Source organism: Drosophila takahashii, chromosome 2L (assembly GCF_030179915.1).
Source record: "Drosophila takahashii strain IR98-3 E-12201 chromosome 2L, DtakHiC1v2, whole genome shotgun sequence".
NCBI lineage: Eukaryota > Metazoa > Arthropoda > Insecta > Diptera > Drosophilidae > Drosophila > Drosophila takahashii.
Window position 1 is genome coordinate 13,029,041 of NC_091678.1, and position 27,943 is coordinate 13,056,983.

Genomic DNA, 27,943 nt, shown 5'->3' on the forward strand with positions numbered 1-27,943 from the left:
CAAAAAAAACACAAAATATTTCGAGATGTATGAAAAATAATTAATTAAAACATAAAATAGTGCACGTATTTTACAAATCAAAAATAAAAGTAATCACACGATTAAAAGGAATATGAAAAATTAGCAGATCCTGAAAGATTGGATTGTCAATCGCAATCACAAACGACCGCCCGTGAATTCCACACCCAATGTTTGGATTCCTATACAACGCTTTTTGTATTTATCGGAGCAACTGTGGCAGCAGTGATTTCTTAACAAAAAATCAATAAATATGAATTTAAATTGCTGAAAGTGCTCTTCGGCGGGCATAAATAAGTAATATCGCATATGGTTCCAGGCGACTGACTGCCCCAGTAAGTATGCAACGTTCGATTAACTTGTAATTTCAGCCTCGCCCATTTATACACTCGCATAAATGGGCAAACATTTCGTCCGCTTAAAATTCATGCGATAAGGGAAAAATGAAGAAAAAATTGGCAAACGCAGCACAACCTCCCTTTACAAAAATCAAGCATAATTTATGCGTTCCTGTTACCGTTACCGTTAACCGGTAATGTCGATAATGTCGGGTGCCTCATTGCCTCCGATATACCAACATATATGTTCGGCTGCCATTTTCCCAACGGCTTGTTTACCGTTTTCGGCCTTGTTGGGTCCCTTTATTAACCCGTTTGCGTTCGCGTTTGCCACTGCAGTTGGCTTAAACTGTTCATTTCCGCACTCGGACATCGACTGCCATTTACTTATGCCTGTTTAACAATAATGCATTTTCGATTAATGGATCGAACGGAACTGTCGAGTAAATCCTTGAGTTGGTTCAACTGCAATCGTGTAATGGAGAATCATTAATTGATGAAATATCCGAGCATGCACATCCTGTAATTAAGTTTTTCCAGGACGAGAGCTCTGAAAAGTCTCTGAATATTAAGAGAAGGTGGATTTAAAAAAAAAACATTTTTCCTTTAGGGGTCTTAAATTAAAATATAAAAATATTTAGTAAGTTTAGAATTTATTTATTTATAATAAGAAGCTCCGAACTTTTTTTAAAAATGTTGTTTTCAGGATTATAAATCTTAAGAATCTAGAATATTGATAAACTAATTAAGACGGGAACAAATTCAGTTAATTCTCAATCAAACTAAAATAGTAGAGGATGGGAAACTATTTATTGTTTGTGTTTAATTTATATTTATAAGTCAAATCAATTTTATTCTATTCAAATTATAACCCTTATATCCTTACATCCCTTACCATTAGAATTAAGCTTTTTCAGATTTTTTTGCTCGTTTTTACGCCCTGTATAAATTCCTCCCACTCTCAGCTGCATTTGCATAAACACATGACAAAGAAAATTCCACCGGAAAACCCTATCGTCAATTTGTCAATGGTCTTGGCAGTGCAGTTGCCAACATTACGCCGAAAAAGATTGATGATGATATCCAAATACTTTCAGACTTTGAGCCGATTTTCTTGACTTTTTTCGCGTTGGCCTTAGAGCTGCCATAAAAATGTGAAGTACAGATAAAAAATCAAAAAGAGAAAAATGCCAGGGAGAATAATTTGCATGGCTTAGGTTTATTGCGGTTGCCTGGTCGATGCGGTGATTGTAATAAATCGTCTGATAAAACAATTCAAAAGTCATTAAATACGGTTCCTTGTCGCTGGCATTGCATTAATTTGGGGCATGGGCTCCGGGATCTGGTCTCTCTCACAATTTAGGACGCTGACCCAAATGCATTTTTTTATGGCCCAACATCGAAAGTCAAAGTAATTTAATTTCGGTTTCCCTCTTGCGCCACTTTTATGACACACAGAGCCATGGCGTTGACAGTTTTCTTGCCGCTTTTTTATTTCATTTTTTCGTTTAGACGGTTTTTCGTTTTTTTTTTTTAAATCGTCAGCCAGGCAGAAAAGTTGTCAGTCGAGTTGAAAACTGTGGGAAAGGAAGAAGATTCAAGTGAAAAGTGCTTTTTTAACTTTGCCTTCGTTAAAACCTTACAAATGGCGCTAAGTTAACAAGCCCAGAGACAATGTCAATGTAATTTGAAAGGAACTTTTATTAGCGCACGTTTCAGTCGGCAGACAAAAGCGTGAAAAATGCTAATTAAATCTAATGTAAATACCGATACTGAAAGTCAACTCAAAGTGAAGAAAATGGTCGGAGAAGCTGTTTCTTATTTAAGCACTTAGCGAGAATAGAGAACAAAACAATTAGAACTTAGTGGGCAAAGGGTCAACAAAGATGAAAAATTAATTACTCGCTTTGACATTTATTCGAATTTATTTTTCACTGTGAAATAATACTTTAATTTAATGTAAACAACTAAATGTGATTAAATCTAGTCCTATATAAGAAAAAATGTTTCATTCAAACCCAAAAGAATACCACTGTAAATAAATAGAAATTATACTCAATAGTTTCCCCACACAAAACTAATCAATTGCAAATTCACACTTACTTTCTTTTAGGTGTTGATTGAAAAAGTATAAATTATTCACACTTATTTATTTTACTAGAACAATATATATACAAATATTTCAATGGTTAGTGTTTCGACAAAAAAGTTAATTCTTTACAAATAATCTCATGTCTATCGTCAAGTGTTAAATAAATAAGTGTGTTTAAATCTATTTAATCCTAGCGTTCTGTAAGCCTATTAAAATAGCTTTTTACATAAAAAACTTTTAATACAAATCAAATGTTTTAAGTAAATAGATAAATGACTACCAAAGCATTAAATGGGAATTCCCCATTTGCGGGGCAAATGCAATAAAGTGATAAATATGAAAATTCAATGGCTTTTTCTCAATACTCTTGCGCAATGCAAAAAGCATTGGCCAATAAATAACAACAAGAGTAGAAAAAAACAAAAGCATAATTGATTTTAAATCCCGTGAAATATAAAAATAAATTGAGAGCAAACTACAAAAAAGACGAGCAAAGTGAATGTAAACAAAACAGCATAGAATCAAATGGAATGCTAATGGAAAATGGGAAAGTACATAATCAATTTAAAATCCAGAAAGAAACTAGTTATGTATTTAAATAAATCAAATAATATTAAATGTTTCACAACGATTTAAATCCAACAGCCATGTTAAAAGTAAATAAAAAAAAGTAGGTCCAAAATAAAACACGGAAAATAGAAAATAAAAAACAAACCTTTAAAAAATAAAATCTATGTCAACATCTTATACTCAGTATTTTAAACAAAGAAAACTTTAATCAAGAAAAAATAGAGAAAATAACTTGACCAAAATGAAGCTCTAAAAATGCAAAATCGTCGGAAATTGTCGCTCCTCGATTTTACACAATTCTGCGGTTGTCCTTCTTGGCTGAAAGCGCTTAGCCAAAAGCAGCGCAAATTTGTTGCCAGTTTCTTGTTCTTGTTAGCTGATTGTTGTTGTTTGTTTGCACTGCCACTGCTGCTTGTTGACAACGGCGACAACGACAACGACATCAGTTTATTTTTATCAGTTTTATGCTAATAGATTCGAGGACACTAGCAGCAGCTGCTCCTTGGGGCTGCTCGAAGGAGGACGAAGGCCAAAACCGAGACTTATTTGGAGTGTGGCCAAAGTTGAGATTGGCATACAAAAATATGCAAAATATTCCCGATGCGGATATTCAATGATATTTAAGCATACAAACTCCCGTTGTAAATTAAATGCACCAGCAAATTCCTTCATCCACAGAGCACACTTGAACCACAAACCAAGGATGCCATCGGCAGCTGCATTCTGCTCTAATTATATTATTAATAATTAAGCTTGTCCAGTGGCCAAGAGCTAGTGAAACCGACAAGAGTTTTTGCGGCTATGCTGTTGAACAAGCGAAATTATGGTTGAAATCTGTGATAATTACCCTTTGCCAAAGGATATGTTGTGGAGAGTGAAAATTCTAGGCCAATGTTGGCCAGCCAATTTGGGAAATTGACACTATTTTAATTTCCTTAGAATACTAATTGAATAAATATTTGCATAAAATATTTACAGTTTGTGCTATCGAGAAGCATAAAATATATGTCGGTTGCTGGAGGGAATAAAAAAGCCCTCAAACTCGACTTATTATTCATTTCGCAAGTGCCAACTTATTTACAATCAATATTCGACCTTCCTGGAATAAGTTTATTGTGCCTAATATAATTGATTGATTTCTTTTTTCGCATACATTTCGTTTTTTTTGTGCACTTTAGCGGAAAACTGTAGACAAGGGCGTTCGGTAATGGGCATTGAAACGAAATAAAATGTGTCAGCCATATTGATATTTTTTCTTTATTCTCTCAATCTTCTTCCCCTATTCCCCCCAATCTCAATCGATTGCCGGGTTACTGGGTAAAAAAAATCCAACGTTGTCAATATTAAAATTGAAAATATTTCATTTGCCAACCTTCTGCTTAGATTCGAGCCTGCAGTCAGACGACATGATTGGAATTATAATAAGCTTCTGTCCGGAGCAACAAAAAATGGCAGAAAGATTTATTCCATTCCACTCTTTGTCTATATCCTTGGCGATGGGCGGACAGAGCGTCCGGCACAACTTGTAGTTAAGTGTGTGTACAAGTTTTGGGCCGAATATATATCATAAGTTTTGTGTGTGTTCCGCCTCTGTTACGCTCACTTGAGCATGGTAATATTCTGCTGCCTCGAAATGTGGGCAACGCCAAATGTAAATACTTACAAATGTGTTCCGGGAAATAGTGGAGGAAAAACTTTCTAAACTCAAACAAATATTAAGGCCAAAAACTGTGGAAAAAATTTAAGTATTTTAAAAAATGTATTATTATAATTTTATGATATTCTTAAAATCATTATAAATATTTATTAAACAAATTTTTTTGATTTTAAACTATTATAATTTCCCCGAAATATATTTTATAACTTTTTGATATAAACTCTATAATTGTTCAGTTTTAAAATCTTTTATGCTATTTCGTTTACCATAACTGTACACAGACAAATCTGCACATCTTCACATATCAGAATACGTGTATATATCGTATTTGTACTTGCCCATATTTGTGAACATTTTCCTTTGGCACATTCGTCTTTACACATTTCCTTTACAATTGTCATTTTACAACTTTTGACTGGATTATGCAGCTTTGTGATTTTTTCTTCTTTACATTAGAACAGTCTGTTTGCGATTGTCCAACAACCAAGTGCAACATCTGTTTGCTTAGAAAACTACAAAATATTCTTTTATGGAATTGTGGAATTATCCTTTGATCCAATTTACCAAAAAAGAAAATGGATTTGATTTGCCAAGCTGCAAAATTGACTCATTCAATATTGTATTGCAGTCGATTTATTTATACTCCCGCTAGAGATAAATTCTATTTGAATAGCAATATCTAAGGCCGTAATCCCTTTTTGTTGTCAAAATTGAAATGCAGATTTTACGCAAAAATGATTTATTATGCATGGCTTGTGTAATGAACAACACACACAGAACAGACGCAAAAATAAAAATCTTATATGAAAAGTACAAAAACAGACAGGAGCGTGTTTGCCTTAATTGGCAATTTGTGGCTAAGGATGTCAGAGTAAATGAATCTGGAGTGGATCAAAGGAGCATTCGATGCGTCGATTACATTGACTTTTCCTCGGAAATCGGAAGTCTTTGGGCGGCTGTTGAGTTTCTCGCTGACAAAAGAGACGACCCCAATAACCGAGCCGGCATTAACTTAATAGAAATTGGATTTCCTCGCTCATTTCCATATTCAGTTGGTCAGGTGCCAAGAAGCACTTCCTGCATAAGGAATTCCTTTTAACCAACACGCACAGGCTCTTCCGATTCATGTGTCTGCATATTTAATATGATATGTAGATTTCATCCATGTTCGCTTTCGGCCCCGGCATCGTTATCTTTTGTGCGTGGTTAATCTCCATTAAAGCCGTCTCCGTTTTCCCATCTTCGAATGCCCCGAAAACATCGCGAAAGCGAACGTGTTGCGTAGTAAGGAAATGAGTTCCGCGGGCCATGCCTGTTGATATTATTCGCTTTTAATACCCGTTTTTAATGCGTTTCCTTTTTAAAAGGTCTTAAAATATATTTCCTGATGGATTCATTCACTCTTTTTGTGGCACCTACGTGTTACAGAGGAAATTTAAAGTAGTGGCCGTTCTGTTATATAATACTTAAAAGTTTTACTCTTTTTAATTAAATTTAAAAATTAATTTATTTATTTGGAATTTAATATTCTAATAAATCAATACAAAATCCATTAAACAAATCTTAATTTTAACCTCAACCGCACTTGAACCAACAAACAAGTTCAACGCCCCATTTCTCAATCGCCTCGAGGAACTCGGAAAAATTCATTTATTCATTGATAACCTTGAACCAATCCATACATCAATTGTGATTTTCTCTGCGCTGGCCCTTAACGCATCTGCAGTGATTTAATGACTGCCATCGACCCGGTTGATGGCCAATCTCCTGCCCCCTTCGGATACGCCCTTATTGATGATGCGCACATGTCTATGGACTGATGAGTCGCAAGTGGCCCCAAAGGGATAATAACCCTAACCATAACCTAACACACACACACGCGGAATGGCCGACACGCAGTGATTTAAGCTCTTTCCCAGAACGGCGGCCACGAGGCGTATGAGTAATGTGCTGCGATTGACCGCAACGTTGACTTGTTGACGCCGCGCAACCCAGTGAGCCATAAAACGTCGCAGTTTTTCACAGATTTGATTTTTGATTTGGCCCCTGCGTGGGCAAAAACCAAAAGCCGCCTATATGAAGAGTGTAGAAATTGGAAAAACCGAGGGAAGAACGAAATGAAATTGAAGTTGATCCGGATAAAGAAAATTGGTCGATGCATAGTAGTCCTTAGGACCGTGGTACTTGTGCACTTGAAGGAAAATATTTTATTTTCAAAACTTGTAATTAACACATTTGTCTTATAAATATTTATATGGGAGATTTAAAACCACTTAAATAGGTGTCTAAAAGTATGCTACAATATATTTTATAATCCGGAAGTTGCATAGATTATATTTTTAGACGCACTTGTAGGGATTTCACAGAAAGTATTTATTTATTTAAATACACTAAAATTTATTTTTCTTTATTTAAAAACCAATGTAAATTTATTTCCTAAAATGTTTCTATACCTAAACTTAACACATATGTATCATACATGCTACTTCTCAGCCTTTTCCGAAATTTTCTAATTGACTCACTAATTTCTTACCCTGCAGGTGCCTTCTAATCCTTCTCGTAATTGACGTTTGATTGGACGTGCTCGGCCATGAGGAGGGCCAACTTGCCACCTGCCCGCTGCGTGCCCATGCATTAAATAGGCAGGGAAGTTGAGCAGGAAGTCCGCCACCCGAAAAACCCACCCAACCCCCGAAAGAACCCGAAAACAGCCCCACACACATGACCGCGTCACGAGCGGCGAAACGAACGTGACACATGGCGATGTACTTTTATGCCAGCAAGATATCAGCCATCGCCTGCGGAACGCGTTGCAAGCAGACCGTGCTGCAGAAGTCGCGGGGTCAGCGCGATCGGGACAAATGTCAGCGGCACCACCATCAGCATCAGCATCAGGGCCACCGGCGCCACCATCGTCGGCGGTGCCACATTAGCAGTAATAGCAGCAGTTCCGACAGCGAGTCTGCGGATGACTGCTGCCTGGAGGCGGGCGAAGCGGTGGTGGGAGTGGCACCGGAAGGAGGACCTCCTGGTGGCATATTCTCCCTCGATTCGGGACATCTGACGGCGGAGACAGCTCTGCTCGGCGGCCACATTCGCTACAGGCGGCGACATAGCGCCGAGCAGCTGAGCGCCTACGATCTGGAAATGGGGTTTCAGCAATTAGAGGTAAGTGACATCACATCTAGAAAAACAAATTTTAAAATGGCTAACACATAGAAATTTATGAAAGTGTCAAACGTTTTGGAATCATTTACAAAGGTACCTAAAAGTATGCAATGAAAAACCATAGGCTTCCATTGGACTCGAAATATATTGTTGCCTACTTTTCAACACCTTTATATGTGATTTCCAAGCACCAACAAATAAATAATCTAAGCTGATTACATATTATAATTTATAAATGTAAAATTTAAAATGGAAAGAATGCCTAAAAAAATTTTACTAAAAGAATTAACCTTTTGATTGGTGAAAAATCTACTAGATTAAGTTAATAGCAAATAAATAGGTAGCTCGACTATTCCCTATATTTTTGCTGACAGCATGGTATTAAATCTTTTCCACAAATAGAAAGTACCCACTTTCAATAGCTTTCAAAATTTCATTAATTGTGGTTTTGTTTGTCTGCCGTTGCAGCTTGGCACCACAAAATCGGTTGGGCCGAAAAACGACGATTTGGTTCAATATGATGTGCCCAAAAATCCGCACAAACGCAGCCAATGTGATATTAATTTTGAGGTAAGCTATGCGGTAATTAAGGGCAACTGTTTGTCCACCATTTACCAATTCAATAATAATTTTCAGTTCAGTTTTCGGCTGTGCCCTAGCCAGCATTTAATTAGCTAAGTAAATTGGTTTGATTCCAGTTTACGCTTTTGTGTACCAACCATTTTTTAATTAAACCATTATTTGACTGCTGTCATATGGTTTCCGCTTCTATTTTCACAGAGCTCGGTTTTGGGCTCCGGTGGCATTATGTACATAAACGGTAGAATAGTTTCTGGACCATTGGACTCCCTCATCGAAACACTCTTGCCCAAAGATGTCGTTGACTTAGATAAGGTGAGTTTATACGACGAATTTTATATATTTTTATCACAAATTTCCAACTAAATTTCATTTTACCATGGGTTTATAAACTGAAAATGTGACAATGTTGTGAAATGCATATTAAATTTCGCATAACATTCTAGTCGCTCAAATAAAAAAGCATTTAAGTGTGCATTTTATCATTGATATTAAATGACTGGCAATTGAAATGTTGTTTTTCGTTTTTCAACTAGTAAATAATGCAATAAGGTTAAATATATATTTTTGTCAAAAATGCAAATGAAATATCAACGTTTGGGAATATAAATAAATATAAATAAAATATAAACGTTTGGGGATATAAACAAAGTGGCTAAACGCTTTTAGTCACTTTTAGAATTTATTTAAGATTAAGGAATCATAAATCAAGTCAAAAGGAAGACGAAAGAAAAATGGGAATCTTTTAAAGATATCATTTCTAGGACTGGATAGCAAAACCTAAATAAATTTAACGGATTCCCCGCTCCTTAATCGTATTGTAAACGCCAAATGGAATACAAATCAGTTCTTACTTAGTTGCAAACACTTAAAGACTTGAACGCTGGCCAAGTTGTGTTTGCTGGCACGAGCCAAAAACCACAAACCAGAGAGCAACCGACAATCCGGCGAGTCCTTTGGCCAGGATCAAGGACCCCGGGCCCAAGGGGCTACCAAAAGCAAGGGACCAAAAGCCAGGAAACAAGGACATTCTTGTGTGTAAGTCCGACCATTCAGAGGCCACAGGCAGCAAGTGCAAAAATAATTAATTCGTTGCAAACAAATCCAGAGATTAGCGCTAATTTGATAGGGCTGAATGTGGAGTGCCCTCTGGCCAAGGAAAACAAAAACACAACTAATTTGTGGAATCTTTCTGTTAAGAGGACCAATTCACTGAGGAAAATCCCATTTCAAATGTAAACGACACACAACTACATTTATTAAATTAGTTTTAATTGGACTTTTGTTGTTGTTTAAAAGTTGAAATGGTAACTAAATAAAGCCAACTTAAAAATTGCAAGAATTTACGAGAAATTGTCAGATTTTTTTATACAAAAACCGCTATTAACCTGAAAAAAAATATTAGGTATTATATTATTATAATATATTATTAGTAGTTAGATAGAAATATATAATTGGTAAAGTATTTTGTTTGGTTGACTCTTCTTTTTTCCCTATTTCTCTGAGAATTGTAATTTATTATGCCGTATTTTTCCACTAATCTGGTGTTTGTGTTTGTTTATCTACGCCTGCAGGAATTTGTATTCTCATTTTTATTATCCTGCCGCTTGTTCCTGCGACCCCATGAATTGCTGGGCAGACTGCTGGACTCGGTACCTGATAGCGAATGCCTGGAGTCCCTGGTTTCCGTGCTGGCCGAGTGGACGATGAAGTTTCCCTACGACTATCGGGATGAGCGGATGATGAGCCATGTCAAACATATCGTTGCCAGGTGAGAGGAGCAAGTAGAAAGCACTTGCAGATTAGCCTATCCCAAATTGCACCCCATCAACTCCACTCGAATCCACTCCACTCTGATTCTCGGCACAGATGTTCCAATTCGCATTTGGAAGCCGCTGTCTCCCAAACACTGAGTGCCTTACTAAAACGACTGACTGATTTAGAGAGACATGAGGCGGACCTACGAGCCTGCCAGACCAACGACAAGGTGAGTGGATGGTCCAAGGACATGGGTGAGTCAGTGCTGCCAACTTACGATAGAATTTTATAAAACAAGCTACAAGGGTTTTCAAAATTTAATTCACCAAAAACCCGAAGTTTTAAAAGGTTTTTGATTAATTTAAATTTCTTAATATTAATGATTAATTAAAACTTCTTAATAAAAGTTTTGCAAACAATTTATTTGGAATTATTTTGTCGCAGAATATGAAAATAAAATAGAACTAAAGTCTCGTTGAATATCATATTTAAAACTAACTGAAAAGCTAGATCAACTACATTCAAATATATGTAAATGTTTCAGCTACAAAACAAACTTTCTAAAAGTAGGTTGCTTTTCATAGAAAATCGAGAGAGGTTGGCAGCACTGACTGGGCCGAAAAACAATCTGCCTAATCTCCGGCAATTGTCTTCTTTTCCTCGTTTTCCCCATTATGCCTTTCTGTGGGGCTTTTCCCTCTAGTCTGCAGCAGAAACTCCACTCAACTGTCCAACGGCCACGCAGTACGCACAAATCGTTTGTCGACTGGAAAAGAAACTGGCCAAGCACATTGGCGGCGAGGAGTTTCTTCAGTGCAGCAGCATGATACTGCTCGATAAACAGGTAATATTGGAGAGTTCCCTAAAATCTTAAAACTACAAAATAACCAAGCAAAAATAAGTAAAGGAAACTTGTATGAAAAAGATAAGATAAATAGAAATATTTAAAAATAACAAGTAAAACATGCAATAAATCTGTTAGTTATGAAAATGAGAATATCATTTTCCATTTTTTCCTATCCAATTAAAAATTATGCTGAGAGCTGTAAATAAAACGTTGAATTAAAAAAAATACAAATTAATTTACCCCATCTTCATGCTCAGCCGAACACCCCTCGTTCAAATTAAATTATATTCCTCAAGTTAAACGCTCGCTCGATGGCAAATGTGTCCCTCCGCATAAGTCAACATTCGCCATAAGAACAATCTGCAGTTTTGCATAAATTACACTGAGCACGCTCTTGCACAAACAATCGCACACTGGCAGCTACACTCACACACAGACACACTCGCCAGGACTTACAAGGACATGCAATTAAAATGACGACAAGCAGCTTCATTAACAATGCCCCCCGCCGTTCCATTGCCCACCTCATTTCAACAACAATTGTGAAATCTGAATTGTGAATCCTGTGCCGTTCTTCCTCTTTTTTAATGCAGAAGAAATGGGACCAACCATCCACGTCGGGCGCACCGCCAGGAGCCCAGGATCCGAAGAAGACGTGCAACCTGGAGACCTATCTGGATTGGTCGGCACGTCTGCGTCTGTTTGTCTGCAATGAGATCCTGCAGGTGAGTGGACGAGCTCATAACCATTTTGGGGGTCAGCACGAATTGTCCTCTTCGTTCCGTTGCCAACCAACTCGTCCTGAAGTTAAACGTAGCGCATGAGTCCTTAGACCCAGTGGATTGAATTAAAATTCCCATGCATGTTGAATACGTAGGGAGAGCACGTCCAGAAAAGTCCTCTCTCACACAGCTGAGGTCGAAAAAATAGAACTACCTGAATATATTATTGAAATGAAAATATATTGTAGGATGGTGTGGAAATCTCTAGGGCTTATAAAGGTGTTTAAAAGTATGCGGTAAAAAAATAAAGCTTAACTCTACGTTAAGGGCTTATTCAAATTACAAAATTTTAATTTAAAATTAAATAATATTTATAATGAGCTTACCGTTTTTCGGATGTAGATCTAGATTATTAAGGATACCTTAATGATAATATTGAATTTGTTCTAAATTTTTATTTCTTTGGTTCCATATAACATTGTATTATCATACCTATTATTTCGCACGCTGCTGTATGAAGGGTGCATGCAGGCAGGCAGGCTGGTAAGATGGCTTATAATTTATGCCGTTCGTAACTGTCTCATTGACAGTTTGCCAGTTGGCCGTGTAAGCGACTCGTTAAAACTTTGCCCAAGTCGCGTTGGTCCAGGCATGTCCATTGCCCCGCCCCTTGCGCCCTTCGTCTAACTAACTTCCGTAATCAAATAAATCTTTCATTTTGCCCATACCCGCTGTATGCCGCTGTAACATCATTGTTTCCTCCGCCTTTCAGAGCATTGGAATCGAGGGTCGAAGCCGAACCGTGGAGCTCTGGAGCGGGGTGGCCCAATATTGCCTCCTTGTGGGCAACTACAATAGTGCCACGGCCATTTTGGAGTCCCTGGAATCGCCGGCCATAGCGAGGCTTAAAGTTACGGTAAGTCAACTATCAAAAACTATGCCAAATAATTTCAATTTAATTTGTGCAAAGCCGTAATTAATGACGACCAAAAAAAACACGGCTGAAATATGGTCGTGTATCATGTATCAGACACAGAAAATCTAATTTATATTGGTTTCATTTATCGTAAACAAAAACTAATTTAATGAAGAATTTATTACTGCGGGATATAATTTGTTTTTTGTAATTAACTAGCCGCTGGGGTTTACATGTAGAAAGAAATTGATACATTTAGGTTCAAACTAATTATGATTAAGTTGATGAATTTAATAATAGGCTTTCAACATGCAAAAATCAAACGTATCAATTTAATTAGGAATACTCCTGAAATAACTGTTCGATTTTTCGATATTCACTTAAAGTAAGTAATAAACATTAAATCGTCTCCTATTATTAAAGTTATACCAAACTATTAAACAAACTTTATTCAACTTCCGGAAAGCAAAAGCGGATCTTAAAAGACACCAAATAATGACAAACGCACGAACGTGCTCCTTCATAAATTGGAGAAATAAATGCTTGAAATTAAATAGACAACCATTTTATAGGCAAATTACGTGGCAAGGCAGCGAAATGGGTTTTTGGGTTCATAATTCCCTCGGCAAATTGCGCAGTGAAACTTTAATTGGACTTGAACAACACAGCGGCGCTCTTTGCATAATATAGTGCGTGGCGGAGTCACAAAACCAAATGGAATATCATTTGGCCCCAGACATCAATTCAATGACATTTCCACATGCCGTATAGCAAACATTTCAACAAGGCTAGGATGATTCCATAAACTTGGAGATCTGAAACTTAAGCTAAGCTCACAGAACACAGGGAAACGAGCAAGAATAATAAAATTGTTCCTTTTGCCTTATACTCATATGCGACTGAATGCTTATATGTGAGCTGTAATTGCATGCTGTTAGAAGTTAGAAGGCAGCGCCTTTGGGCCATTTTCATTCATGGATTTAAAGGAAAAGCGAGAAAGTCGAAGGAAAAAATACACTTTTCTATGAATATAAAAATAAATAATGGAGAAACCAATTTTTAAAGTTTTCATTGTTTTGAAATTCTTTTAAATAAAGTTAATAATTGGATTGGCAGAAAAAAAAATACTCTTTTACATTAACAGAAAAATCTATCATTGTTTTAAAAAGTTAATATAGAATTTCCACTGAACTATTCAGCTGAAGTACCTTAGACCTTTTTGCTTAGGGAATCAACGACTATAACTATCTGCCTTGTTCCCCTCCATCATATCCTTTTTCCTTGCACTTTGTGTGTGTGTGAACTCGAAGAAAATCCTTTCGCCTCGAGGCTGGACCCAATGCCTAGGATATTTGTTCGTGTCAGCAGATATTTATGCAGCCTAATGCATTTTGGCGAAAAGGAGCTTAAAGGATTTAGAGCGATGTTCGGGTTTGGTCCGTTGAATTCAAGTTAAATATTGAAATAAGTAATGGAGAATGGTATTTGCTCGTCCTTTAAATTATTGGATTTACTTTTTAATGTACTTGAATAAAATACAAAAAAAAAAATTTGTTGTACTACATATTTAATGAAAGGAAAATGTTAAATGATAAAATTTTTTGTGCCACGTTGTCATAACAACAAATGTTTTCCCACCGACAAAAAGGTTTTTCAATGGCTGCCAAAAAAATTGAATTTATGGGGAGCACTGAAAAAGAGATGACCACGCCCAAGCAACCACATTTTCGCTGCAGTTGGCCCAATTTCATCAAGTTTATATATATTTACTCACTTATTTGGCACACCGCCCGCACCTTCGTCCTTCGTCCTGCCCCCCACTCCTTCAATAGACCGCAGCGTGTTGCCGTGCATTCAGCAGCAAATGAAGCTAGTTTTCATTAAAAAACTTTTTAATTAGTTAATGGATTCCGCATTTCTTTCCCCTTTTTGGTAGCAGCCGCATTTTAACACTAGGCTTGGTTCCCTTTTACCCAGTCATAATGAAAAAATCAAGTTAAAAGTTACTTAATGTTACCTTTTGCTGCTTTAAATGCTTTCGGCTTATATTTTCCTCTCCCATTCGCCATTAGGCTTTCAGAAGTATTTACTTTTAATTCTTGAGAAATTACACATGTTCTCAGATAAGTAACAAAAATCCTGTACTTAAAAGGGAAAAATTAAAATAAATCTGATTGTAAACTTTGTTTAGTTAAATTTTTTTTTAATTAACTATATAAAATAGGATACGGCTTAAAACTTACAACGCCTTAAAAAAAACATTACAATGCATATATTGGTACCTTCAACATCTTGCCCACCTTTTTTGAGCAATAATTTAAGTCTTAGTTCCCCGACACTTTTTCCCCTATACATTTTTTGCACAATGGGCGCTGAAAAGTATGCAGCGAGAAATGAAAAATAGAAATCCTCTTGCAAAATAAAAAATGAAAGGGAATTGCATAAATTTACAGAACTATGCAAAATTCGAGCAAAAAAAGAGGGGGCGTGTCGCGTGCATTGTATTTTCGAGAGATATATGTATACAAATACATTTCTATAGCTGCCGCTGAAATGTTTATGAGTTCGCATTGGATAATGGCAATAAATGTGGCCGAAAGCATTCGCAAAAAACTCCAAACTTTAAATTATCCGCCAGCAAGAGGTGCAAAAAATGTTATTATAAATGTGTTCCCTAACGAGCCAACAACTTTTGGCTTCCCCTTGACACAAAACGAAATGTTTTTCAATGAAAACCAAAATAAATTGCCGAGATCTCGCTTAAGATGTGGTGCCTTTTTCAGTTTAATGCTTGTAAAATCCCCCAAATGCCACTGGAAATCCTAATTAATATGTTATCAGACGAAGGCCAAATGTCGCCCATAAAATTCGATCCAAAGCTTTGCGGAGCAAATTACAAGCATAAAACTCACACAGACCGACAGAACAAACAAAACCATAAACATTTACAGCCCAAAAGGAAAAAAAAAAAAGGAAAACAGAGTCCCAAGTTGGGGAAAATCGGAGGGTGGTGGCGTATCAAGATTGGCACTACGAATGATGCTCATTTATGGATTTCGATTTGATTACAGTGGAGTAAATTGCAAGTGACGTGTCAACAATTGGACTGCATGCAACGCCATGCCGAGGGCCATGGACATTTATGGCAGAAGCAGGCCATCGTCTTAAATGAGCAGCAGGAGGGTCTCAAGACTGATAAGCAGCTGAAGGAGCCGGTGCCCAAGGAGCAATCGGGGCAGGGGCAGGGAAAAGGAGCTGGAGCTGCCACACCATCAATGGCCATTGGAATCCCCGACTTGGATGAGCAGCCCTCGACAAGTGGCCGAGTGGTTGGCATAACAGGCACTTCCGGTACGAATGCAATTCTGCACTGAGAAAACGGGCATTGAAGTTACTTCTAAAGGTGTCTAAAAGTAGGCAACTAAATATTTTAAAATCGAAATTTCGAATAGAGCTGGAAAATGATCGATAATTGTTTGATATTTTAACAATATCGATTCGATAATATCGATGTTTTGAAGGGAAAACATAAATTAAATATCGACAAATACAAAATTGTCCAAAAGTTTTTAAGCTCTAATTCCAAAGAAGCTTTGAATATTTTACTGAATACTTTTGGACACCTTTATAAGTGATTTCAAAACCGTTGGAACTTTTTTAGTTTGTGGTAATTTAAATTTAAATGTATTTAAATTTAGTTTTTGTTAAATAAAACAAAATACTAAAAGATTATATTTATACTATTCAATTATTTTTAAATAACTTATCTTTGATTATCTTTAATAATGAATGACTTTAAAATAATTTCAAATGCCAACACTTTTTCGTTCTGTGCACCACCAGCTGCAACAATAGAACTAGCTCCAGTGCCTGTGGCTGGCAGCAGCAGCAGCAATGTGGATGCTGCAGCTGCAACAGCAGCATGCACGGCAGCAAAATCGGCCCCGACGGCGGCAGCAGCAACCACACCATTAGCAACGTCGGGCAAGCCAAATGATTGGGTTGTTATTCCAGTGTTTGCGGATATTGTTAAACTGGCATTGGGCGAGCGTGAGAACTGTTTGCAGCGGTAAGTTCAATTTGCCTGCCCTGATTGATGCGGCACAAAATCCGGGCCAAATATGTATTTGCTCGGTCAAGGGGTCGTATGATTAATATATCACTCTTTCGCAACGATCACCGACAAACGCATTTCCACTCGATTTTCATTTCGTTTTACCTCCTGCACGTATTTATACTCTCATTTATATTTATTTACGCTTTAAATTTAATTAACCACAGAGTGGCAAAATAAATGATTATGTGCCAAACGACAAGGCGGAAAATCATTTTAATGCATATCCATAAAAAATAACATAAATAGCTTTTTCTCTCTTTCGTCTATTTGTTTTTTATGTCAAGCGTTGAAGAGTGAAATCGCGACAAATTAATATTTTTTTGCAACGCATTCATTATACCCTTGCAGAGGGTATTATGATTTCAGTCAGAAGTTTGCAACGCAGTGAAGGAGACGTTTCCGACCCCATAAAGTATATATATTCTTGATCAGCATCACAAGACGAGTCGATCTAGCCATGTCCGTCTGTCCGTCTGTCCGTCCGTCTGTCCGTCTGTCTGTCTGTCCGTCTGTCCGTCTGTCCGTCTGTCCGTCTGTCTGTTTCTACGCAAACTAGTCTCTCAGTTTTTGAGCTATCGGGACGAAACTTTCGCAAAAGTCTTCTTTCTATTGCAGGTAGTATATATGTCGGAGCCGACCGGATCGGACAACTATATCTTATAGCTCCCATAGGAAGGATCGGAAGAAAAAAACTTTAAAAAATTCTAGCTTCGGTGTTTTTTGAAATATTACCTTCTACTTTTGGGGATGTTATTTTTTAAATATTTCTGAATTTCGAATTAATTATTTAAAAAATCGGACTACTATATCATATAGCTGCCATAGGAACGATCGGAAAATTAATGGAAAAGTAATAGGAAATAAATTCTAGCTTCTTTGATTTGTATTGTATTATCTTCTACTCTAGGATATGACTCTTTTTAAATATTTCCGAATTTCAATTTTAATTTGATCAAAATCGGACGACTATATCATATAGCTGCCATAGGAACGATTGGAAAATTAATGAGAAATATTAGAAAATTAACATTTTTGCGATTTGTTAATTAATAGGAATGATCTGCAAGGGTATATAAGCTTCGGCTGGCCGAAGCTAGCTTCCTTTCTTGTTTTAAATTGACTTTAGCAAGTGATGGACAATCATAAAAATAATTAAAAGAGATTTCAGGTTTAAAGCTCTTGTTTTTTGTGTTGTGTTAAATGTTCTTAATAATAAAATAGCTTTATCGTTTTTTCTAGCCGTGCTTTTCCAGAGTAACATTACTAATTGTTGTTTTTATCTCTTTATTATAATTCTGATAATATAATAATATTTAATAGTTTTTCATTTTATTTACAAATTTATTTCATGAAATGTCGACTGACAATTTAATTATTCTTTACTGTTAGAAATTTTTCGCTAAATTCATCATTTTGAGCCCTAAACCTTATATGTATGGTTTAGTCCAAATCTAAACAGTATCACCCCATTTATTGGCCCTAATCCCCTCCATATGCATTGCTCCCTTTGGACCAAAACGATAGCGAGCTGAAACAAACAATAAAGTATGCACCACCGACCACTGGTGGCCACAATGGTGACCTCATTAGACTCACAAATGCGTATCCATGCCGCCGGAGCAATTTATTCTCTGAAATATAATCAGAACTCAGTGATTGCTATAGAAAAAGACCAAATAAATCCACATTCATTCAGCGAATTTCAATGTCGCATCGAGTTTTGCAATGAAATGAAGCGTGTAAGCGTGAATCGACTTTTCAATGCGCTAATTAAACGAACCGTTTCTGCATTAATTGCGAACGATACACTGCAAAAAACAAAATAACATACACACAAAATAAGCAGAACCTTCCAAAAAAATTAGCATACAATTTAAAAAAATTCATTTTAAATATCACAATGTATTTCAAAAATATATTTATTTTAAGGTTTTTATAGATCATGTCAAATACAAGTCCAATTTTTCAGTGTATAACCTCTTTTTTAGCTCCTTTGGCTGTGCTTTTCCGCACAGACTTTTCCATTTTGCATAGCAAACACAAACTCTGGCCTTTTATCAGCCAGCAAAATATACTTTTCTCACTTTTCGCACTCGTACTTATGTTTTCCGCTTTTCCTCTGTTTTCCCCCTTTTTGCAGCTTAGCAAATGGCCACATCAATATGGCGGCCTTCGATCGAATGGCGGCCATTGTTGGGGCATTTACCAAACACATGCAGGCGATGAAGGCGGCACAGGCGCCATCTAGCGGGGAGTACGAGCACTTCTGCCGGCACATGCAGCAAACAACGAAACTTGGCGAGACGGGTAAGTAATTCTGCGTTCGCCGAGGTCCAAAACTTTTCTCCATCCCCTCGACTGGTACTTGCTTTTTTCTCTGGAGAGTTCTTCACGTATTTTATCGCATTTTTGCACATTTTTCACTACCATTCGCCCGACTAGCAGTTTTTTTATACCCTTCAAGAAAACGGTGCTTTTAAAAACCACAAATAAATCGTCTAACAGAGAAGGTTCTTTAGAGAAATTAAATTCTATGTTGTAAAAATCAAAAGTTTATTATGAAATAAAAGGGCCTAAATTTCCATACTGCTTAGAAGTAGAGATTATCGACTTTTTCGATAGATTCGATAATATCGGTTTTTTGAATGGAAAACTCCAATTAAATATCGATAAATTGAAACCTGGCAATATATTTTTAAGCTCTACTTAGAACCTACTTTACACACCACAAATGTTATCTCAAACCCATATTTTTTTTAAGAGCATTCAAGTGTTGGGCTCTCTAAAATCATCCATATTCATCTTTTTCTTGTTTGTTTTTCTTAGCTTTGTGTAAACTTTACCATCAGCGTGGCCAACAGACGGCGACTTAAAGTGGGCCACGAAAGGGATTTACCCAGAACTACTTATATTTTCGCATACAAGCTAGTTTAATTGTTTGAAAAGCCTGTGGGGAAAATTAAATGAATTCGCGGCTGCTGGCACAGGACAATTTGAGAGTAATTTTGTTGAACGATAATTAAAACGCAAACAAGGGAAATAGGGAACTAGATTATGAACACATGTACATGTAAAACCGGAACCGCAATTTCTGTGGTAAACCATATTTGGTTACTCCGCGTCCTTAAAATTGCTTTAAAGTTAATACAACATTGGATTATCGGCCCTTGTTGTTTATCACACTCTATAAATATTTCCTTTCCTTTAATTTCCTTCCTAATTAATTCAAATTAATAACCGCAATAAAACCACAGACAGACACTTTACGACCACAAAATGTTCATGAACTTGGATAAAACTTGGCGGAGAACTAGTCCTATCCCCAATTCTGCCATCCCCATTACTATAGTAACCCCAGCGAACCCTTGTTTTAATAACAATTCATTTCCGGGCTGTTGCTTCCTAGCCTTTGTTTTTATTACTGATGATGACAAACTAGGAGAGCCGGCATGAAGCGGGATTTAGTGGAAAATATTGTTCGTTATTTATGCTAAATTAAATGGCGTTTCCCTCTCACAAACAGTTTGAGTTGAATAACCTGCGAAAACAAAATGCGTTTTTATATGCCCAGGAGCTTTTTAAACTTGTACAGTTTTGCTATATTTGCATATTTGATTGGATGCTTTTATAAAAGAAAAATATAAAAAACATAAGTAAAACCTGTTGAGAATAATATATAAAAAAGAGGGATAATAAAGAGGGATTTCTAAAAATTACCTCGCTTTATTTAAGTAATTATTGAATTGATTTATTTTTAATCAAATTACCAAAGAAAAACACCTGGCGCAGCTGTTTTAAAAGCCTCAATTAATCCGCACATCCTGAACCTTCAAGATAGGAGCATCTTTGCCAGCTCAGTAAATATAAACTGGGAAACTTGCCATATCCTCAAGCCCCAGACAGCACAACAAAGATATAAAACAGCTCCCACCAAGAGGCAACAAAACAACCTTGCAACAAGGTGCACCACGTGTTTTCGAAGAGCGTACAAAGTTTTTCCCCAACGTTCTCCTTTTTTTTTTGTATAAATCCTTCTTGGAGCTGTCAGCAATGCCCGGCAAGTTGATATATTTTTCACGGAATGTGCACATGACAAAAAACCTGAAAAACTATACGGGCTGGTGGGAGAGGGCATGTTGCATGAAAGCGGGCAAAGACATCAAACAGCAGCAAGAAAGTGCAGAAATGAAAAGCGACAAACAGTGATGAAAACTTGGCTTTTTTCATAGAGATAATCCCAATGATTTTAAATCTTTAATTTAACTTTATGAGGATTTCAAAAGCAACTATAATTATATCATATGTTTAAATATTTAAAAATAAAATTTTGAAAGTCTGCAAAGATTATTTATGCTTACGATTAAAGAATCCAAGGTAATATTTTTAAAAACATTTTTTTTTATATTTAAATATAACTGAATATTTTATATAAAGTTAGGAAATTTATTAGATTTTTAAATATGAAATATATAACAATTTTAAATAGGTAATATCTAGACGTAAGAATTATATGGAAAATTAAACATTTTGAATTATAAAAAAATTAGAAATTAAAGATAAGCAATTATGAACGTTGCTCATCTTAAAAGTATTTTTTTTGCAAGATAAACAGCTAAATATTTGAACATAAAAGCCATCTCAGTCGCTTACGCAAACTCTGAGCTCACATATAGGATCCACGAACTCATTATAAACCGAGGCAGAGGAAGGCAACTTTTGAAGGCTTTTGCCGCTGGCGAAAACAGCACAAATACCAACAAAAGCGTAGAAAGAAGTTGTCTTTGGGTGTTGCGGCAAAACGCATCTTGACAGAAACGGAAGTTAAAAGCAAAAAATTCAAAAAATAAAAAGAAAAAAAGGCAGAGAATGAAAACTTATGGTGGAGAGAATTTTTTGTGTGTTTGTGGAAAATCAACAGCCTGAGCCTCGAGCTGGAAAACTTTATCGGGGAACGCTTCATGTCGTGCATAACGGGGAGGTAAATGAGATTTGCTGGGAAAACACAAAGCGAAGGCTCAGCTAACCAAGAAAACTCTATTTACACGTATGCAGTAAACTTTTTGAGGTGGAAAATGTTTAGGGATGGTGAAGTTTTCTTTTTGGTCAGGTGGCACTAACATTTTTCCTAATCAAGCCGGGGCTTCTTTTATAAAAACATGAAAAAGTAATAAACTAATTTAATGTCGGGGTAAATGTAGCTAAAATTCTTCGTAATTATAAATTATCTTTAAGTAATTACATTATCAGACTTATATTTGAAGCTATAAATAATTATAATTACAGGAAAATAAATAATAAATTTTTTTTGTTTATAGTTCCTTTAAGAAAATTCGAGTAGCATTTCGGTTTACTCAAAAAAAGAGATTAGAATCCATTTGCATCTATTTTGTTACGGCATTAGGACTTAGCCAAGTTGCGGCTGGAAGTTGGACTTGTTATTGTGGTTATATTTGTTTTCGATGCTGCATCGATGTCAAACTTTTTTTCCAGGCTGTCCAAATGGCTTTTCACCTCTTTTTTGCTCGGCTTGGTGCCATTCTTTTGCAGTTGCTTGTTTAGCCAACTCAAGCGAACATCTTCTAAATCAGTTTCCTTTCTAAGAACTCAAACGAAAAAAACTGTCCACCAAGTCGAAAAGTTTGGCTAAACTTTAAGCCGACGTCAGCAACGTAAATGCAAACCGAGTTCCCATGAGTAAAAAACTATGGGAGTCGAAAAGTTATTTCCAAGTTTGATGCACTTTCGAAAACTGCATAAATAAATGTTGGTCTTCTCCTTCTTTATATCACTTGGCGACAAGCTGAAGGCATTTTCGGTAGCTAAAATTATACTGACCGAAATAAAATACTTCCTCAGCGATATTTTAAAGTTTCTGTTAATGAAATGGGGAATAAACTCTGCTGGCAAGTTATATATCCGGTCCTCACACACAGAGATCCACAGAGTGACATAATCGTGTTTATAAGAAGCCAGCGGGCAGCTTCATAAGGAAAAGGAATGCAGCGAATTCAGCGAAACACCACCTGCTGACTGCCCTGCTGTGAAGGACTATATACCATCCTTATATATGTACAGGAATCCTTTTTTCGATGGCCGCAACGGCAGCAGCAGAGAAAAAGAAAAACTTTAATAAACCTTCTGCCAAATTACATGACTTTAATCAACTCTCATCCCATCTCTATCTTTATAATCGCTCCTTGTGTTCCCCCTTTTCGTCCTTTCTTTCTTTTTATTATCCTTTGGCCTCGTTGGACCACTTGTACAGCATTTTGAGTTGATTTAAGCCATTCGTGTTTTCATTTCCTCCCTGCGACTAAACAAGTGCTTATTCTCGGTTTTTATGCCCTTAATCTTTGGAGTTGCATTCTTGAAAGTTTTTACCTGACATTAAAAAACAGCAAACAGCAGAAGTGCAGCCCAGCGAATTATATACACTTTGCTCGCTGGGAAATATGTTGGCCATGCCAGGAATTTTTTAATAACAACCCCGTTAATGTGGAGGTAATTGTCTGTTGGCTGGCTTACTCTGTTAAGAGTAAAGACCTCGGGGGAAAAGTATGTCGGATTTAAGTCGACTGAAATGTCGGTGGAATGCATCGTTTGGTTGAGCCGGGAAAATGCGATCTGGGAAATTTCAAAAGGAACAACGCTCACTTATGAGTTTGTAACATAAATAGAGATAATGGGTAACCAAATATTTGTGGCTGGTATTAATAACATGAGTTTCAAAAATTAAGGCAGCTATGTGTCTTTAAATAAATATATTAAAATTGTTTATTATTTTTCCCATTTAAAGTCCTTTAACAAATTTAAATAAAATTAGATTGCAAAATCCTGCAAAATGCAAAGCAAGCAATTTAGCATAAATGGGGAAAGGAATGCTTTTTAAATCGTATCAAAGCATCACAAAAGCATTTAATTGTTTTCCCCCATTCGCTCTGCACTTCTCTGGCTCTATTTTTATTTTTATTATATTTTATTTTATTTATTTTGCTTTGAAAATCTAACTGCACACACTCTCTCTGGATTGTTGAAGACATGAGCATTGTTGTGTCAGGCAGGCACTCCAGTATATGTGATATGACTGGTAAAAGGAGAAAGGAGTCAAAAGGACAAACGTTGCACCGAAAAAAACGTCAGTGCCTTGAATGTCTGGCAGGTCCTTTTGAGCCAAATGTGATGCCAGATATGCCTAAAGAAAAAAGGGAGATGGAAAAATAGGACTGCAAAAATTGCATTAGGATGTGCGAAGAAAGTACTATTTCCTTGCGAAAAAGATTTGCATTTTCCTTTCCTTTTCTCCTTAAATAATAATCCTACACTTATACTGTGGGTGCCAAAAGTCAGGACCTCAAAATTTCTATTCGTGCCAAATGAATTGTTAATTGCCATCAACAAAGCCAACTTCATTGGAGAGCTGGCCAAATACCACATAATCAGGCCAACAAGTCCAAGGAATTTCCCACAAGCATTCCCAAAGACTACACAATCAACACGGAATTTAAATTTCTCTAATATATTGCTATTTGCCAGGGTGTTTCTCGGCCATGTGTTATTTCCATTGTGCTCATTAGGCTCTGGATATGGTAATTAGGGCCGAGCCAATCATTGAGCTCCAAACCGAAGGCCTGAACTATTCATTAAGCTGAATCGCTGGCCAAATTATCCTTGGTTCAATGGCAAACTCCTTCACTAATTCTCATCATCGTCATTGTTGGGTCTATTCTATACATTGCTCGGCTTCGAAATTCAACCATGAATTGCATTATAAATTGTATGCCAGATTCAAATTGCTCTAATGCTCTATGAACAGGTACTTGTACTTAGGCCAAAAGGGATTTCCGAGAAGTGCGAGGTGGTTATTAAATGCTTAAGTACATCGAAGCATTAAGTTATTAGTTGCCAAAGAGTCAATACTAAATTAATGTTAAATTTGATTATTAATTAAACAAATATTTGTTAGCATTTATTTAATTCTACATTTTTGAGCTTACTTAATTTAATATTACAAATTCCATTTAACTCAATAAATTAGTTCATGAATTAGATGTTACTAGAAATTATTATATAAGTGAATTAAATATTTAGCTTATAAGCTTACAGTATGCTATAAGTATCTACAATTCATACAAAGATATAAAGCTAACTTTATATCTTAAATTGTAATAAAAATAAATTCTTACACATTGTTCGTATTTTTCCTATAAATAAGTCAAGTTCAGACAATGCCTAGCTATCTATTCCAAACTATTCCAACTGTAGAAAAATACAATAAAACCCTCTGTTTGTTTACCACTGAGCAGTGAAAAATGCGCAGATTTATATTGTTTTAGTCAACGTCAGCAGGAACTCGACAGGTCGGCCGACAGTTCAGACATTCCGGATAAATACATACAGATAGGGGCGAAATGCAGTTAGTAACTGTCCCCCTTTTCGCCCCTTTGCCCACCGGAAAGGAAAGTCACATCCCATGGGATCCTAAGCCCACTGACAGCAGCACGTTATTGGCATTCAGTTGTGGGCAGATTTCATTTACTTTCTTGCATTACTCGAATGGCAGAATTTTCCGGCAGAATTTTCCAGCAGAATTTTCCTGGACCAGCAGCCAGTTTGGGTGTGGAAAAATGACCGTAGACTGTCCTCGTTATCTATCACCTGTCCGGTCTGTCATTCTTGAAGCCCTCATCTCGGGACGGAGTCAAAACAATTTTACAGTAGTTGCGGCTGTGTCTATTGTTTGGTCTCTGAGCCTGGGGAAAGTAATTGATGCCTCACTGAGTCTGAAAATATTTCTCCGGAAACGACGAGATGCCCATTTTTTATTGTCTTCAAGGAGGATCTATTATTTTTGGCCAGATGCGTGACGTGATGCATTCTGTGTAGTCTCAAAAAGACAAAGTCAATTTTTAGAGATGCTATCCATTTTGACCATTAATATTTTTAAAAGCTCTTAAATTTTTTTTGCAATTTTTTTTTAACGGCTTACAGCTTAGCCTAAGTACTTTGCACTTTACATTTACCAATAGGTAACAAAAGTGAAACAGCTTTTGCAATTAGCTTGAGGTTGCACTCGAAGATAAGCCGCTCATACAAATTTTTTTTGAATTTCTAACTGACTCCTGCCTGCTAACCGCTCGTTAGACATTGTGTGGGTGGCAAAATACACCATGTTTACGCCCTGTAAAGTAACCAGGTCCCCAAACCCAACCAAAACTCAACCAAACCGAACCGAGCCGCCTCACAAATCTTCAGTTGGGCTAGAAAAGGGGGAAATATTTACACGCCACACACGACTCCATTAAAACTAAACAAGAGCGTGGAAAGAAAGGACTCTGTGTTCGGTCCTGGCAAAAAAAAAATATAAAAGAGGGTCCATGGTTTTCACCATGTTCCATAACCAACGGCAACATTTCTTCATGCTGCTCGGCTCAACTTTGAAAATTCCCATTCTCCTTTCCGTGCGGATGTTTTGTAATTTTTTGTGCTCAAGCATACGGAGTATGTGAACACAAATCCGATAAACACACAAACTGCGGGAGTGGGAATTGGGATTTTCGTAGGACCAAGATAGAGGACAGAGGACCGGGGACCGAGCATCATGCCACATTTTGCGGCAAGTCAAGCGCACATCTGCTGGCCAAAAGCGCTGACCAAACGAGGCTGCTGCCCAAACATTGTAAAATTTTAATGGGGCTCATGGTGTGAATTGGACACCACCTCCAACTCCACCACTTGCTCCTCCACTCCACTTTAGAAAAATGCACCCTTTTTTCTTACAACTATATTAAATTTCCTTCTATTAAAATGCAAGTGGACCGACCCAAAAAAAAAAGATACCACACTTGTCCAGTACTTGACCAGAAGTTAACCCATCCCGAAATGAGTTCCGGTTCAAGCTGTTCTAGTTAAACCTTTTATACACCCAGACCTCTTGTTGTAACCCAAAAAATGCATATGAAATGTATAAAAACTATTACGAGTTTTAAGCCTAGGATTTTATTATTATTTTCGAATAAATACCTAATGAGATAGCTCATAAAAAACAATTAAATATTTATATCTCTAGATTAAGTTAAAGTTTATTAAAAAATACTACATAAAGTTCCTCTTACATGTTCTGTTAATATCTAAATATGCAAACTAAATTATTTTCCAACTTCCATAAATGAAATTTATAACTGAACATCAAGTTGAAACATTGCTCCTTTCTGGCTTCATAAATTTTAACTGAATGCTAAAAGTTTGGTTCGCCACTCCGAGCGCCTTCTAAAAATAAATGGACGAATAAAGTGAAAACAAGCCCTCAAGGCCTGACATTGAACACGTGCCGGATGAAAACATTGGTCAACTAAAAATAAAAGTTGAGAAACCTTACAGTCGAAACTCGAAATGCCCTTCAACTCAAGTTTTATATAAGGCTTTCGTCACTTTGAAATGTAGCCAATAAGTTATACTTCAAAATTAGATTTGTTTATATTTTTTGTACAATAAAAAATATAGTTTTCTCAGGCTTCAGAAACGAGTAGCATTTTTTTGGGAAGAGCAGAATCAAACATTTTAGCACGCATCACTGAAATTTATTCGGACAATTGGGATTGTGTTTGTGTGAATGTATTTTTTGAGTATGTCCTTGAGTCCTGTCTACGCTTGAGTGTCGTTTTCAATCAAGTGGACAGAACAACTTAAATAACTGTTTTGTTATTTTCGGATTTTTAGTCGGCCTGGCCTCTTTCTGTGGACAAACAGCAATTGTTTTTCCTTCTTTCACAAAATATTTTGATAACTAACCCAAGTTGTTTGTTTTTATTTTCTCATTTGCAGAACTAATGATGGCTTCATTCGACTGCGAGGAACCCAATAATGCTGAAAAGCTAATGTACGATTTAAACTAGTCGTGTACTATAGGATATTTGTAGACCTAACTGAATAATAGCGACTAAGAAAACATTAAATGTTAAATCAAAAAGGAGCTGTAAATACATCTTAGGTCAAGCACTTAGAAAAATAAGTTGTTAAATGATAAGTAGCTAACAATAAACAAATTAGATGTAAAAACTATTTAACATAAACAATACGTGTGTACATGGAATATGTGTAAAATAATTGAATAAATATTATAATATTTGGCATACAAGTTAAGGTTGGTTTTTCTGAAAATTAA

General features: G+C 36.4%; 1 protein-coding gene across 2 annotated transcripts; it reads left to right on the top strand.

Annotated features, from left to right (window-relative positions):
• LOC108069170 (uncharacterized) lies at positions 1–27,894 on the top strand. 2 transcript variants are annotated; one of them, XM_070217593.1, is made up of 13 exons: positions 1–353; positions 7,216–7,843; positions 8,312–8,413; positions 8,624–8,737; positions 9,997–10,193; positions 10,292–10,409; positions 10,884–11,024; positions 11,624–11,752; positions 12,522–12,665; positions 15,737–16,016; positions 16,509–16,734; positions 18,923–19,089; positions 27,604–27,894. In XM_070217593.1, exons 2-13 carry the CDS (start codon positions 7,433–7,435, stop codon positions 27,672–27,674), a joined length of 2,100 nt encoding a protein of 699 aa, XP_070073694.1. In that variant the 5' UTR covers positions 1–353; positions 7,216–7,432; the 3' UTR covers positions 27,675–27,894. The 2 variants fall into 2 exon arrangements, with proteins under 2 accessions (XP_070073694.1, XP_017014645.2); XM_017159156.3 differs by having other exon boundaries at positions 2–353; positions 11,621–11,752.
• Positions 27,895–27,943: the final 49 nt, after the last annotated feature.